This window comes from Lepus europaeus, chromosome 2 (assembly GCF_033115175.1).
Source record: "Lepus europaeus isolate LE1 chromosome 2, mLepTim1.pri, whole genome shotgun sequence".
Classification (NCBI taxonomy): Eukaryota; Metazoa; Chordata; class Mammalia; order Lagomorpha; family Leporidae; genus Lepus; species Lepus europaeus.
The window spans coordinates 152,950,361-152,963,136 of record NC_084828.1 but is presented as its reverse complement, the minus strand read 5'-3'; the positions used below and the strand labels follow the sequence as shown (position 1 = coordinate 152,963,136).

At 35.3% G+C, this 12,776-nt stretch overlaps 1 protein-coding gene across 1 annotated transcript in view; it reads left to right on the top strand.

Annotated features, from left to right (window-relative positions):
• Window positions 1–12,776, top strand: part of TBC1D5 (TBC1 domain family member 5) — a 625,580-nt gene that overhangs the window by 324,931 nt on the left and 287,873 nt on the right. The window contains exon 5 of the mRNA XM_062215140.1: window positions 2,862–2,931. Coding sequence (XP_062071124.1) covers window positions 2,862–2,931 — 70 coding nt within the window. The remainder of the gene's footprint in view (window positions 1–2,861; window positions 2,932–12,776) is intronic.

The window sequence follows — 12,776 nt, the reverse complement described above, 5'->3', positions numbered from 1 at the left end:
AAATCGGAATAGCAATGAAAAGCATCATATTAAACTCTCTTGCACCCTCTATTGTTATTTTTGGGCAACACTACACATATGTTCCCGTGATTGTATTGTCATTACACTTATTTAAATCCTTGATAAAATTATTACTTATTTTATTATGCTTACCTAGAAATTAGATTCAGAAGTAAAGCAACATTTGTTTGTAATTCTTAGTTGGTATTCTCTTGTGTCACAAATATGTTTTTATCATATAACAGCTTAGATGAAATATGGACCTTTCTGTTCGTCTTTGATTTCTCCTGGTTACCAGTATTAATCCCCTCCAAATGTTTCACACACACGAAATCTCTACAGGATGTAGCACGTTGTATGTACAATTTTCCAGAATTACAAGTTCTGTCTGTTCTTTTGTAAACCTTTCAATACTCCGACAGTTTCCTTCCAAAATAAGAGTCTGGAATCATCCATACTAAAATTAAGAATTTATAACTGTGAGGAACAGATGTTTTCATAAACATTTGCTATAATTAATTTCAACTAGAGGATTGAGGAAACAAAGCAGTTTTTCCCGCTTCAAAACTTTATTGCCTTTTTCCCATATAGCAAACTCTGAAATATTTTTTCTAATATGGTTAGTGAAACGATTGCGCTCCTTATTTGGTATGTTTTTGAAAAAAAAAAAAACTGCTTTTTTTCCTTATTGCCATCTCTTGTACCTTGAAAGTTAAATTTAATGTGATATTTTCATTTTGTAGCAGTTATAAACTGGAGAAGGCCTTTGTAATTTTGTAATTTCTTAGCATGATAAAGACTCTTAAAAATCAAGTCTCAATTATTTGAAGGATCTCATATTTGATTTGATAAATATAAGCTTTAAGAAGAAATGGTGAGATGCGTTATATGTAAATAATCATAATCCTTAATTTTAAGGATAGAGAAGGTTCATATTTTAAATATATATCATACTGTTTATTCTGTGCTGAGTATGGAATATTTCACAGGAAATGTCTGCAGTGTGTGAAATAATATGTTGTTGGAAATTTTCATTTAGCAAGACAAAGCCTAAACTTTCTTTAGCTCTTTCAGGTTCATTATAATACTACTAATTTTTTAAAAATAAAGTGACGTGTACTTTGCCTAAGTTTTCAACTAAGCAACAACACATACACAGCTGGATTAAATTGTAAATATTTAACTTTTTTAGTCATCATTTACTAGTGCTGTAATCCATCCTAGGATTTTTTTTTTTTTACCCCACCGTTTAAAAAAAAAAAAGAAAGAAAGAAAAGAGGAAGAAGAAAGAAAACCTGAAAGTGTACCTTGCAAAATGAGTTAGAGGTGAAGGTTCAGTAAGTGGGCACATCCCTGTTCCATCCTCCTGACTACTTTGGCACAGCTGCAAAGATGTTGAAGAGAGCGAACGTTCTTGACTAATCTGTCAGCTATAAATGTGTATAGAAAAATAGGTAGCTACCATTAAAATTACATTTCAGCTTTCAGTAACCATTTAATGAGTAGCATAATTATATAAGTATGGTACCTTAAGTACTCTACTCAATAATTAAAAATAATCTCGTCTTTACACTGAAAGCTCTGTAATTACTATTTGACTTCAGCAGGACCACTGTGAGGATCTCCAGTGGCATGTTCAGTTGTTCAGAGTGGATTAAAACCATAAGATAAAATTGGATAAATCATTAAATTATTAAGCTTTAAATATTACAAGAATGAGTGTATCCTGATCTTTGGAAATTACACTGTAGGAATTTGGAGTCTAAAACCAGATTCTTATCTGTGTAATTTGTTTGGAGGAACAAACGATGCTTTAATAGTATGCAGTGTTTTCATAACTAAATGTTGAAATATGGATTTTAAAAATTAGAATATTAAATTTCTGCCAGAAAGAACAAATATTTTACATTGGGACATTAGTAAGCATTTTTGCATTTGCTTCAGTAAATTTGTTTTTATTCTATACAATTTAAACTGATATGTGCGAATTTGTTCTAACTTTATTTGATGAATATTCCCGTTTCTTGAGTAAAATATGTTTTCTAGATGTTTGATAGTATTGCAGGAGACATGAATACCTTTTGGTGTTATTGTTTTTTCATCGTAAAGTTAGCAATTAAAACATAAATTTTTGGATAAACCTCTGAAGTGTATTAGAGGTTCATTAAAATTTATTTTTGACCATTGCCTACCTAATCTGCTTTATGTTCATCTCTGCTTCTTCAATTTCTAGCAAATGGAAAAATTTGGAACTAGAAAACTGTCCAGGTCTTTTCTCTGCCTGATTTTTTTTTTTTTTTAACTGTCCCAGTTGTTAGCATGGTGACTTGATCACCAACAGAAAATTCTCTTTTATGAAAATGCTAGCATATAACTAAATGGTTTATGCATTTTAGGTTTTTCTGTCAGTTTTATAATTTGTCTTGAAGAACAAATGATCTGTTTAATCATGGTGAACTATTTTTAATAACTAAACTTTGAAATATATATTTTGAGAATTAAATTATTATATTTCTATCAATAAGAATATATATTTTATATTGGGGTATTGATTGATTTTAAGTTTCTTTAGTAAATGTATTTTTATTTATTGTTATTAGTGATTTCATTTATTGTTATTAGTGATTACATGGATAGCATTATTATACAATTTTGGAGTCCTGTTCGTTTATATTTTGGCATCAACATGAGTATTTTTCCTAAAACACTTTTGAGACAGAAGATAATTTAGGGGAGGGGCAAGGGGACCTATATGTTGTGGCTAATATACTGCATAGAACTGTTACACAGCTGTTTCTTAACTGAAATATTGCTTTGTAATCTCTGTTATTTTAGTGCATTTTTTTAAATTTTTTTTCCAGGAGATTCAAATAAAAATGGAAGAAGAACAAGTTCTACTTTAGACTCTGAAGGGACTTTTAATTCTTATAGGTAGGTGGTAAATACAGAGATTCATAATATTATAAGATAATGTATAAGATCCAATATCTTAGAATAGCAAGGAATTATGACTTGTGCTTTTAAAAGGTGATAATATGTAAATTTAACTGTGATATGTGATTATCTGCAGAAATAATGAGTAACAGAAAATGTAGTATTCCAAATTCTTGTAAATGAGCTTACGTCAGATATCTGTTGCTTTCTTATCCTATAGCACACTAATTAGAACAAATGTACATGTCGTATTAACCTTCATTATAATTTGTTTTTGTTTTTCTCATATATTTGTTACAGTACTAAAGGCTTCTTTTGGAGTACCTAAGAAAGGTTAAAATGCAAATATGATTGAATTAAGTGCTGTTTGTTAATGCCCTTTTAGGGCTCTTCAGCAAACAGGGCAGTTATGGCTCAAATAGTAATTATTTGAAAGGATTCAGTAGTAAAGAAATAAGTATTTTATTTAGTGTTTTTGTTACCATTCACTTCATAACTTGATTTTTTTCTTTATTAAATGTTTATGAATTTTGGGCCTTTATAACAAGAAAACCCAGGAAAAGCAAAACATAAAGTATTTTCAGTATTATTTGAGAATTTACGTACTGAACCAAGTTGTATAAGATCTTGACTTTTTGTTTTTAAGGAAGAGAAAAGTACAGATTCAGTATTAGTACATTTTAGCATTGTAGAGGACCACGTGTATTTCTGAAGAAAAACTTGGAGCTCATTGTCCTTAGGGTGCGTTAGTTCTGCTGCTTGTCTACCAGTTCTATAAAATACATGTGAGAATCATTGTGTACCTTGAAACTCATTTGAATATTAAACTGTATCTTCTTTTCTATAGTAAATATGGAGAATCTGTACTTAGGTAGTTTGTACTTTTATTTGTATCCATATTCCATCTCCCTTCCAGAGACTGTGTCATTTGTTTCCTCAGATCCCAGGCTGGCCTTAATGTGTAGAATGGTGCCTTGTATACAGGAAGCACTTCAGAATGTGGCAAATGAGAAAATTTTTACAATTTGTTTATGAATTCCAGAAATGAGATGATAATTGAAACACTTGACGTCTTTATTTTATACCAGTTGGAATCAGTGTAAATATTCAGTCGTTCAAGTGTCACAGACTCTACAAAGGCTTATGTGCCTGTGGAATTCTGGAAGGGCAGCCTCACAGCGGTGAAGCGCCTATACTGTGGTGGTATTTTCACTGTGCCCATCCTACGTTATAAATGCTGTAGTTCTCCAAATCCTACTTTAAGTCCTAAAGGTCAATACAAAGCTTAGAATTTGATATGTTCAATAATAGAGAGATTCCCCTATCTGAACCTGTCACTGCAGATCACAACAAGCAAAAACATCAATGTGGAAGATAGTTAAATAAATATTCATGATTTAGCATGTAACTGAGGAATGTTAATATGATAACATATGTGAACTCTATGATGGCAATACTATTAGTAAGGGTCAATGTGATAAAAAAATCACAAAGTCAAAATGGAGGGAGAGCATGGATTTCAGAGGCAGAAGAATGTCTTCATATGTGTGTAAATGTTGCTGGTGAATTCCGTCTTACAGTTTCATTTTGAGTTTAATTATAAAAAATGATGACATAATATAAAGAGAAATGTTGTATGGTGAAGATATAATGTTGTCTTTTAGTTTATTTTGTCCTTGAATATTTGTATTACTGTATTAAGATTATGTTTTGAAAAGTTCCTAAGGTCACTTTGCACAATAAATACTATTTTTGTTCACTAAATATTTTTAATCAATGCTTGTCACTGTTGTAATGTTAGCATATTAATTTATTGTTGTAATAAAAAAGACAAGATAAAAAGTTCAGGTAATACAGTATACTATGTAAAAGCAGGCTTTTAATAGTTGGCAGGCTAACACTGCTATTAAATAGTATTATAGTATTTAAGGTGTGAAATTAATATTTTTCTACCCACTAGGCAGTAGCTCTTATAATATAATGAGCTTAATTGTGAATTTGACACTTGGGTTAAATGTAGAATTCATAGAAGCACAGTTCTGGTGTATATTTTCTTATTAATGTTAATAGACAAAACCTAGAAAAATGTAGCAGGATCATATTAAATAGCAACAGAATTATTAGTAAAATTTGCTTTAGAAAATGAAAATTATTTTTCTGTTGCTGTTATAGCTCTTTTAAACCAACTAGTAACCAGTTATTAGAAAACACATAAATTTTCCCATGTTCGGAAGTCCTTTTGTGTAACAGCTCTGCTTTATTTAAACTGCCTCAGAAATCCTAACTTTTCTTAATAATCAGACAGCTCAGGCCTACGCCTGTCACTGACACACTAGAGCTTATGTCCAGAGTAGATTTGCTTTAGTTTCTCATCTGTAAAAAGGGCATTATATTGTCTGATTTGCTTCCTCCCCACAACTCTGTTAAGTACTAGGGTAAAATATGTAAAATAAAGTCTCTTGAAAATCTGCCTGTGGAGCCATGGTATTATTTATTTGTTTGCAGTAACCCCATGCAAGCAGAAAGCTTTATGTCTTGGTGTTCACCCTCTGACACAAGTACCTTTTTCAGTATATGTTGAAGTTTTACTAATTTTTGAATTCTGTCATGTTTTGGTTATGGAAATCACTGGGTTTTTTTCATTATTTTTATATTATAGTGTTAGATTGTTAGTTTTAAGGATGCGTAGTTTGAGATTGTTTTAAAATAATATCTAAACATAGTGTGTTGCTTTAAATATTTTGAAGACTTTGGACAGTCTTTGCCTCCATTTCCTCACTTTGGAAATGGGGATAATAAAATAGAGTTGCCATGAGGAGTTTTATGGGGTAATGTTCACTTGGTAAATGCTAAATAATGATTAATTGCTTTTATGTTACAGTTTGTTCCGTCATCATCATCGTTGTCATCATCATTAACAATTTGATATTGTAGGAAACTTTTATAGTGTACAAGGCTAGAGAAGCCAACAAGAAAAGACAAGCAGTATGACTTATAGGGAAATAGCTTTATTATCCAAAAGGCAGCTAAGAATTAGCTTAACATGGGGCTTTTATTAAAACTCTAAATCTCTGATATATTATTTCAAGCTTTCTGTATATAGCAAATATGTGTAAAAAGTAAGGGAACATATGATACTATTAGTGTAAGTTTAGAGGTGATACCTGGAACTATAACATAAATTATGAAATTTAAAATCCATGGACCCTAACTATAGCTTCATATGGCTAATGCTCACAAATTTATTTTATGGCTTACGAGGTTTTACTATGATTTGTATTCCTTTGTGGTTTTTCTTCATTGATTCAGATAGGTAGAGCACAACTGGGTTTAACTCCTAAAACATTTGTATGGGGTAATATAATGCCTGAATGGTATTAGGCCACATTTTGCTTTGGAAGTGTTGGTTAAAATTTAATTATTTGGCTTCTAACTAATTTGCAGCGTTGTGTTAAAATAGTAAATTTATAAGTATTAAGAATACATTATTAGTTTTATGAAATACATCCTAACAGGTTTTACAGACCAATGTTACATGTTTTTTTTTGTCACGTTAAATGTGAGAGGATACTGCCAAATATGAAGGAAAAGAGAGCGTTTCCTGTGTGTGCTGCAGTGGATGTTAACTTAGTGAATGTAGCCCACATGGCCACATGGTGGAAGGAATATTGTTTCTCCATTCTCCCCTCCTCTTCCCAAGGGCAACTGACCTTCTCCTCGCCAAAAGAGGCGAGCCCTTGCCAGCACATATGACTACAGACTATTACATTAATCTGTTTAGCTGTAGTACCAGCTGCTTGCATGTTTTTAATTATCTTATTAGATGGTATAACAGTGACCTATGAAATAAATTGAAGGTGAACATTTTTAAACTTTCCTTTTATTACTCTATGCTTCTAAATATATTTTTGATTAGATTATAACTTTCTACAAAAGTTCCTAGGAAGTCTGTTTGGTTTTTGATTCATGTAATGCTTTTTCTTTAAGGTTTTTAAAAGTATAATGTCATACTTCCCAATATAGAAAATAACTTAATTTTTGTCTCATTTATTGATAGATTTTAGTTCTGTTTATATAGCCAAAAAGCCATAGTAAACTTGGCTTATTAGGCAATTTAGTTAGATTGAACTCAGACCACTTATTTGGCATTCTCTGGGAAACTCAAAATACTCCTTCATTTTCACACATCATCTTGGCATTGCATAAATGGCATAGGATAGAATACAAATTATTGTATCTTGCTTTAAAATAAATTTTAAATTATATTTAACTCTTTTCTAGGTTCTTATATATGGTAGTCGATCATCAAGTTTACTCTATTTTTTTAATTTAATTTCACTTGGCATCGTTGATGAGTATATTTTCCCAAGCTGTGCTGTTAGGAAAAAATGTATTATCCTCTGGATTTTGACAATTGGATAATTTTGAAGTAATAATCTGTAAATGTGATGTTGACTTCAAGAGACACACAAAATAATAAAAACTAATGATGTTCAATTATAAGTCTTAGCCAACGTTCTATTATAATAATTTAGCTAGGGACTCTGATGCTAAATTTAAAAAAAAATAAAAGTTCCTGAATGCAGGGAGATCACGAAATACTTCTCCGTGTCTTTAGTAAATAAGACTTGCAACTGATACAGTAGGGTGACTGCAGACTTAATTCTTAAGACATATTTGTGAATCCTGGTTTTTTTTTTTTTAAGGAAAGTACTCATACTTTCTGACAGGTGTTTTACTCTGAAGAAATATTGTATCTCATATTTCAAAAAACTTTTATTGAAGAATAAAAGGGAATGTTTCCATATCTATTACTTTATCCCTTCTAAGGAAAGACAGTAAAAGGCACTTGGCTTCAAATAGTGGTGGTCTAATTTCTTCATATTGAAGAGAGCTTCCAAAATCGCTTCCCTCTCCATATCACTGAGTCAGAGACTACCTTGGTAAATTTATTATTATTCTATTAAAACATTTTTGATTAGCATGCAATTCTATTATGGTACAGTATTTAAGTACATATACAAAGCATACATCAATCAAACCAAGAAAATAGCCTTTCTGTTTCCTTAGCTTTGCTTTGTGCTGGTAGCTACTAGTTGCTCTCTCCCGGTTTGTTGTGCGGTGTATAATAACTATTGTGAGCAGTAGTGGGACAGGAGAGCTGTGCTGTGAACACTGGAGCTCATTCCTGCTGTCTCCATTTGGTACCTGTTATCCAGTCTCCCTCCACACCCCTCCCAGCCTCACTGTGCTTTTGATTTACATTTCTCTGATGACTGGTGATATTGAACTTTCTTCATGTTTTTGTTTTCTTTTTGTGTTTCTTCTCCTGAGAAATATCTATTCAGATTCTTTACCGTTTGTTAACCGGACTGTTTGGGTTTTTGTGGAGTTTGGGGGGTTCTGTGTATGTTCTGAGTCATAATCCCTTGTTAGATGCATAGCTTCTAACTGTGTTCTGTCAGCTGTGATTTGGGTTTTTTTGGTGTGTTTTTTTTTTTTTTTTTTTTTTTTTTTTTTTTTTTTTTTTTTTTGCTGTAGAGAAGCTTCTTGGTTTGCGATGATCACATTTGTCTGTTTCTCCTTTCCTGTCTGTGCTCTTGGGGGTCTTATTCAAAAGAATTTTAACATTTGCCAGTGTTTCCCCTATGTTTTCCTCCAGTAGTTTCATAATTTCAGTTCTTACATTTAGATCTCTTGTCCATTGAGTTGGTTTTAGATTAGGGTGAGAGGCACGTCTGAAATTTTGGATTCTGGGTATGGATTTTTTTTATTTTAAAGCTTTATTTATTTTCAGTTGAAATGCAAAGTTAGAGAGGCAGAGGCAGAGAGAGACAGAGAGGTCTTCCATCTGCTGGTTCACTCCCCAGATGGCCACAATGGCCGGAGCTGCACTGATCAGAAGCCAAGAGCTAGGAGCTTCTTCTTGGTCTCTCACACAGATGCAGCAGTCCAAGCACTTGGCCCTCTTTTACTGCTTTCCCAGGAAATAGCAGAGAGCTGGACCAGAAGTGCAGCAGCCAGCACTGGATCCAGTGCCCATATGGGATGCCGGTACTGCAGGTGGTGGCTTTACCTGCTACGCCACAGCGCCAGCCCCATGGATATGGATATTTAGGTTTAGGTTTTCCAGCACCATTTATGGAAGAGACTGTCCTTTCTCTGGTATGTGTTTTTGGCACATTTGTCAAAGAGCAATCGGCTATAGATTTGTAGATTAATTTTTGAGGTCTCTGTTCTGTTCCTATAGTCTGCATGTCTGTTTTTATGTTGATACCATACTATTTTGATTACAGTAACTCTATAATATGTCTTGAAATCCAATGTTGTGATGCCTCCAACTCTTTTGTTCAAGATATCTTTATCTATTTGGGTTCTTTTAAAGTGTTTCTATATGAATTTTAGGATTGGTTTTTCTAGTTCTGTGAAAAATGTCTTTGTTATTTTGGTGGTAATTACATGGAATCTGTGAATTGCTTCAGGTAACATGGACTTCTACTCGTATTAATTTTTCTAATCTGCAAACAGAGCGGAACTTTGTATTTTCTTTTGTCTTCTTCATATTATTTCATCCGTGCTTTGTAATTTTCATTGTAGCTGTCCTTGGTTAAATTTATTCTGGGTGATGGGAGGGCGGATCTTGGCCTAACAGTTAAACTATAAAGACTCTTGTGTCCCATTCGGAGTGCCTGGGTTCAACACCTGATTTCACTACTGACTCCAGTTTCCTGCTAATACAGACCTTTGGAGGGACTGGTAATGACTCAAGTAATTTGCCTCCCATTTCCGGGACCTGGATTGAGTTTTTAGATTTTAGGCCTGAGCCAACCCTTTCTGTTGTGGGCATTTAGAGATTGAACCAGAAAATGGGAGCTGCCTGTCTCTATCTGTGTCTCTCTCTCAAAAAAAATTTTTTTTAAATTAAAGCTTATTTCAAGATATTTCATTTTTTTATAACTTGTGAATAGGATTGCTCTTAATTTCTTTCTTAATGAGCTCATTGTTGGTGATAAAATTATTGCTGATTTTTAGGTCTTAATTTTGTTTCCTGCAGCTTTACTGATTCATTTGTCAGTTCCGATAGTCTCTTGGTGGAGTCCACGTTACTCTGTGTAAAGAGTTATATCATCTGCACACAGGGATACTTGATTTCGTCCTTTCCTACTTATGTGTCTTTTATTTTGTTCTGTGGGATAATGGCACTTGCTAAAACTTTCTGTATTATATTGAATAAGAACAGTCAAGAGTGGACATCCTTGTCTGATTCCAGATCTTAGAGGAAATACTGCTATTTCCCTATTCGGGTTGCTGTTGACTGTGGGTTTGTCATGTATAACTTAATTTTTTTAAAAAACTTTTTAAAAAAATTTATTTATTTGAAAGAGTTAGGGGGGGAGAGAGGGAGGGAGGAAGGGAAGAGGGGGAGAGAGAGAGAGATAGAGAGAGGTCTTCCATCCATTGGTTCACTGCCTAGGTGGCCTAGACCAGACCAAAGCCAAGAGTTTCTTCCCAGACTCCCACATGGAACTTGTCTTCAAAATCCAAGTTACATTTCATCGAATTTTATATATATATATATATATATATATATATATATATATATGTATATATATATATATACACACACACACACATATATATATATTTTTTAATTTCTTCTCATTTGTTTTGGCTCAGATGTTTTTTTAAAAGATTGATTTGAGAAGCACAGCCAGTAAAACGGCTATCTGCCATGCCAGCATCCTGTATAGACACCAGTTCAAGTCCTGGCTGCTCCACTTCCAATGCATCTCCCTGCTAATGCAGCTGGGAGAGTAGTGGAAGAAGACCAAAGTGCTTGAACCCCAGAATCCATGTGGAAGACCCAGAAGAAGCTCCTGGCTCCTGACTTTGGTCTGGCCCAGCCCTGGCCCTTTGTGATCATTTCGGGAGTGAACCAGAGGATGGCTCTTCCTCCTCTCTGTATAATTCTGCTGTTCAAATAAATAAAATAAATTTAAAAACAATTAAAAGGTGATTGATTTATTTGAAAGGCAGAGAAGGAGGAAAGGAGAGAGAGAGAGAGAGAGAGAGAGAGAGAGATCTTTCATCTACTGATTTATCTTTGAGTAAACAGGCATTCCTTTGAAACAGAACCAGCTACTCTGAATCAGTCCCTTCCCCTACACAGACTTCTTCTTCTTCTTCTTCTTCTTCTTCTTCTTCTTTTTTTTTTTTTTTTTTTTTTTGCTGTCGCTGTATTCCAGGTTGAAATGCCTTCCTGTCAGTGTCGTGGGTCACTGTTGGTAATATATATTAGTGTGTTGTGTGTTGTAGGTGTGGTGGTAAAAATACGTAACATCACTTACATATTTGGTCTATACCTCTGAAGCAATTTGAGGAAATATTGCATACATGTTCAAAAGTGGAGGATGGCCCAAGTGCTTGGGCCCTGCACCCCATGGGAGACCAGGAGGAAGCACCTGGCTCCTGCCTTCAGATCAGCGCAGTACACCAGCCGCAGCACGCCGGCCACGTGAACCAACGGCAAAAGGAAGACCTTTCTCTCTTTCTCTCTGTTTCTCTCTCTCTCGCTGTCCACTCTGCCTGTCAAAAAAAAAAAGAATTTTGGCTTTATTTTCATTTGGATGCTGTAAAGTCTCCCAATGTCTTCTTTCATAGCAATGGATGACAGTGGCAGTTGGGACGTGGGGTACCCTTCTCAGTCCTAGGAGGAATGCATGGGTCTTGGTAGCAGCTCATATGGCAGGGTCAGGGCCACAAGGGTGCCATCCCTCGGTCCACTGTGCCTGAGGTGCAGGAATGCTGCCCAGAGGTCTGAAGTGGGTGCTCAGATGCTCATGTAGGCAGGGATGTATTTGCTGTCACAGAAGCACTAAGTCCAGCAAGGATTCAGGGGTTCCTGGAGTGCCAGTCCCATGTATCCATACAATGTCTTGATACTCATCGGCTTTTTTTTTTTTTTTTTTTGACCCAGTTACTCTCTCTGTGTTGTACTGCCTGGCATTGGGGGTTGAGGGAGGATTGGAATGAGCAGTCTTGTGGCCACCTATGCTGCAGTGCTAGATCAAACCTATCCCCACAGCCTGCAAATACCAGTGCAGAATCGGGTATGGTCAAGTGCCAATTTGTCATGATCTGCCAACCGCTGACATGGACTTGCCATCTGAGACCACTGCAACCAACCACATGTGACATTGGTCTGGATACAAGTGTAATTCACTGGGGCTGTGGGTCTCCACTTGGGGCAAGGACTGGTCCTCTGTGTACAAGACTGACCTTGGGACTGTTAGTATCTGCCAAGCGATGGTTTTACGAGATCTGTGATGCAGTTCTGTGCTCACGTTATTGCCCTAATCCCTGATGGCTTGCTGCTTGCTTGCCTGTGGTCGGGGAACAAGGGATGGGGGAAATCTCTTGGCTGTCCATTTTGAGAGTACGTTGGCATTATCTCGTAGTTGTGTGCCAAGCCCACAGAGGCTAAAGGTGATGCAGGCGGAAAGAGTTGTCTGTTCCTAACAGGATGCAGTCCTCCACCTGGTGTTAGGGCAGGATTGTCTCTGTCTCACATGCTGATCGGATTATAGGAGCCTCTGCTGTCTAGCTGGTGCCACTGTAGTGGGACTGTCACTTATCTCACTTTTTCTGCCCTACTCCTTTGCAGTTGAAGTCTTTGCTGTCTGCTTGAAGGTAAGCAGCTTCAAGGCAAGGTCCTAACTCACTTTACTGCCCTGCTGCCCAGGGCCTGGAGTTTGAGGCAGGAGTGCATGGCTGAAGAGGAGCCAAAGGTGCAGACTGCAAGTACTGTCCAGGAGGCAGAGACCACAGCGTCCTCTGAGTCT